The sequence below is a fragment of the Apaloderma vittatum genome, unplaced genomic scaffold (assembly GCF_000703405.1).
Source record: "Apaloderma vittatum isolate BGI_N311 unplaced genomic scaffold, ASM70340v1 scaffold4945, whole genome shotgun sequence".
Taxonomy (NCBI): domain Eukaryota; kingdom Metazoa; phylum Chordata; class Aves; order Trogoniformes; family Trogonidae; genus Apaloderma; species Apaloderma vittatum.
This window is the reverse complement of record NW_009718633.1, coordinates 1-3,339: the sequence shown is the minus strand read 5'-3', so window position 1 is coordinate 3,339 and position 3,339 is coordinate 1. Positions and strand designations below refer to the sequence as shown.

Here is a 3,339-nt window from a genome sequence, read left to right as displayed (position 1 = left end):
TAGGGAGACTTGGTGGAATGAGTCCCATGACTGGAGTGCTGGGATCGAGGGCTGTAGGGTGCTGGGATGGAGGGCTGTAGGGTGCTACAGGATGTTAAGAGTGGAACTTCAGAGCAAAACTCTGTAAATTCCTTCACACAGTGTTGTTCTCCTCTAAATTATTCCATACAGTTTTAGCATCACACTAAGGCTTTTTCTGATAATTAGAAGACAATTAGTTGAAACTTACTTAATATATATTATGTTTCTACATAGTGTACACTATGGAATTGTTCCTAAAACTCTCTAGATGCTCTCTAACCCCTCTCCCTCCCCAAAGGGAAAGGGAAAGGGAATAAAGCAGAGAGACTTAGGCATTGGAAAAGAAAACTAAAACACCTATGGTAGAACAATAGCACTAATAAGAAAAATTATGAAAATAATGAACTATATTCAAATATATACAAAACCGATATCAAATCCTGCCATCCTCACCCCCAGTAGCAATCTCCACTGATGCTGCAGAGCCGGCGGCAGCTGGGCAGCCCCAGGCTCAGCAGCAGTGGGAAACTGGGCACAGGGGCTGGGTTCAGGAGGTAAGGATCAGGATCAAAGGTAGAAGAACAGATAGGGTCTTCCTCAGACACCTCAGACACTTGCCATTAGGGCAAGAGGGCTTAACATCGTCCTGTCTGTTCTTCCCCAGAGGTGCGACCGTTTACTTCCTTGTGACGCCTTTTGCTTCACTGCACCCCCAGCTTAGCACACAAGAGCCAGCTGTGGCCATGGTCACTACAGGAACAAGCTTCAGCCGGAGCCTTCCTGCGTCCCAACCGCTGGCAGTGACTGCAGACACCAGGCTTTATCACTTCTGGTAGTGGACACTGTCTGCACAAACGTGCTGTTAACTTCAGAAAGCTCAGGCTCTTAGAAGAGACTGACCTGAAAATTAAAATCACTGAACAGGATTGCTTGGGTTTAGCTCAAAAGAGGACATTTACTTACAAATATTTGTTTTAGATTTTCCACACCGAAGCACGCATTTGCTGAGTAGTCTCCACATTGAGCTTTTGATCTCCTTGTTACACAAGGTGTAGATCCTGGGGTTGGTCAAAGGGAAGATGACTGTATGGAAAACGGCAACAAATTTTTCCATTGGGACAACTTGGAAGGGTAAACCATAGATATACACAGCTGGAGCACACATGACAAAAACCACAATGATGTGGGAAACACAGGTGGAGGCTACTTTGTTCTTTGCCTTGGAGGACTGTGTCCGGAGCTTCAGCAACAGGACAGTGTAGGAGATTAGGAGAAGTGTAATGCACATAACTATAACAACTCCAGGACAGTGTAGGAGATTAGGAGAAGTGTAATGAACAAAACTATAACAACTTCATTGTTGAGGAACATCAAAAGCTCTACTAGCTCTACTACTAGTTATCACAGGCCAACTTGACCAGCTGATGGACATCACAGAAGAAGTTGTCCAGGATGTTGGGACCACATAAGAGGAGGTGGATGCTGAGACCAAGTAGAATGATGCCATGGATGAAGCCCCCACTCCAGGTAACTCCAACCAGGACACAGCAAACTCTTCTGTTCACAAGCCTGGTGTAGTGAAGAGGTTTGCAAATGGCTACATAACGGTCATAGGCCATGACCATGAGCAGGAAAGCTTCAGCTGCTCCCAGGAAGTGGAGGAAAAAAAGCTGAGCTATGCAGGCACTGTAGGAGATGGTCTTACGATCTGAGAAAAAGTCAGCCAGCATTTTGGGTGAGGTGACAGAACAGTAACAGATGTCCAAGAATGCCAAGTTGGCCAGGAAGAAATACATAGGTGATCCCAGTTGGGGATCCCCCCAGATTGTGAGAATTATAAGGATGTTGCCTGGCAGAATGATCATATAGAAGAGCAGGAAGAAGAAGAAGAGAATCATTTGGACTTCATGGTTTTGGGTCAATCCCAACAGAACAAGTTCTGTAACTACTGTGTAGTTCCCGTGCTCCATTTTTCCACTCTGCAGAACCCTGGAAAACAGACAGTAGCTATGGAAAAAAACAACAACAACAAACAATCAGTGCAAATCTACTAAACAATCAGTGCAAATCTACTAAACTGTTTGAACAACGTGGGACATATTTAAATTGCCTGAAATTCATGCACTTTCCCCATTTCCTAGTTTTGGGTAACTCCTAATGATGAAATACTTGAAAGCCAGTAATTTAGATTACCAGTAAGCTGGGCATTTTACTGGAAATGTAAACTAGAAAAGTCCCTATTTTATCAGCTGTTACTTGTTTTGTCTTCACCCTGGAACTAGTATCTAGATGGCGTATAGATCATAAAGTATCAGTCCATTCTTCCATGGGTAGGCTATTTTTGGTGGTTTACTGTCGATGGGTTTATTTGTGCTTGTCATGTCTACTGCCTCTCCAGCTGACAGAAGCAGGTCCTTCCAGGGTGAAGAGATTTAATTCTAGGGTGGACAGCTACACAAAGCTACACAAAGTGCACTCTAGAATTACACATCTAAACTAAATCACATCACTGCTTACAACAGGAAACTCAGTATAGATCATTCACATCTGAAGGAAGGTTTATGTATTTGGTGGATTAATCTGACATCTGCGAAGTAGTTTGCAATTCAAGAAGTTAAAATGCCTTTGCACTTCATTACGTCAATATAGCCAGCCCAGGGAATGCCTAATTCCGTCATAAATTTTCTCTAGCGTATATCAAGTATTTTCCAAAATACATAATTTTCCCAGTTGTCTTTGAAGGGAGATGAAGATTAGAAGATGATTAGATCACATTCAGACTGACAGCTTTATCCAGAGAAACCCAACAATGATGTCTAATTTTCTATTCAAGTCAACAGAAACATAAAGAAAACTCAATTACCTAAATATATCTATAAATTTAATCTACCATAAATCACTGTGATGGCAGTCTGGAGAAAAAAATGGCATTTTTTCACAGGATGGGTTTAATTCCCTTGTTGAGACCAGTGAGAAAGTAAATCAGTCTTGATAGTGGACACTAGAAAAATAAAAAGAAATGAGAGAGGAAAAGGGGCAAAAACTACCAAAATTCAGAATAAAGGGGAAAAAAAAGAAAAGGAAAGTAAGAAGAAAAAGATATTCCTTACATCACTTTCTGATGTTCTTTTTGAGAGTCAAAATTTCATGTCATGCCTTGATGTTAAAAAGAAATAATTCTTCATGTTTTTTGTTTCCTCCATCTTTTCCTTGCTTCTTAGACAGGTGAAGGGCCCATTGTGCTGGATCTGTGTATAAACTGGCCGACAGTTAATTTGTCATCTGATGGGGATCCTTATCCACCTGGATCTGAGTTTC

The 3,339-nt window shown here is 41.7% G+C and overlaps 1 protein-coding gene across 1 annotated transcript; it reads right to left on the bottom strand.

Moving 5' to 3' along the window:
* Positions 1 to 984: 984 nt before the first annotated feature.
* LOC104268197 (olfactory receptor 4N5-like) lies at positions 985 to 1,991 on the bottom strand (the record flags this gene model as incomplete). The annotated part of the gene is made up of 2 exons (XM_009870307.1): positions 1,417 to 1,991; positions 985 to 1,364 (listed from the first exon to the last, which is right to left on the bottom strand). Coding segments are annotated over exons 1-2 (955 nt in total), but the record flags the coding sequence as incomplete, so codon positions are not given.
* Between the last annotated feature and the right edge of the window lie 1,348 nt (positions 1,992 to 3,339).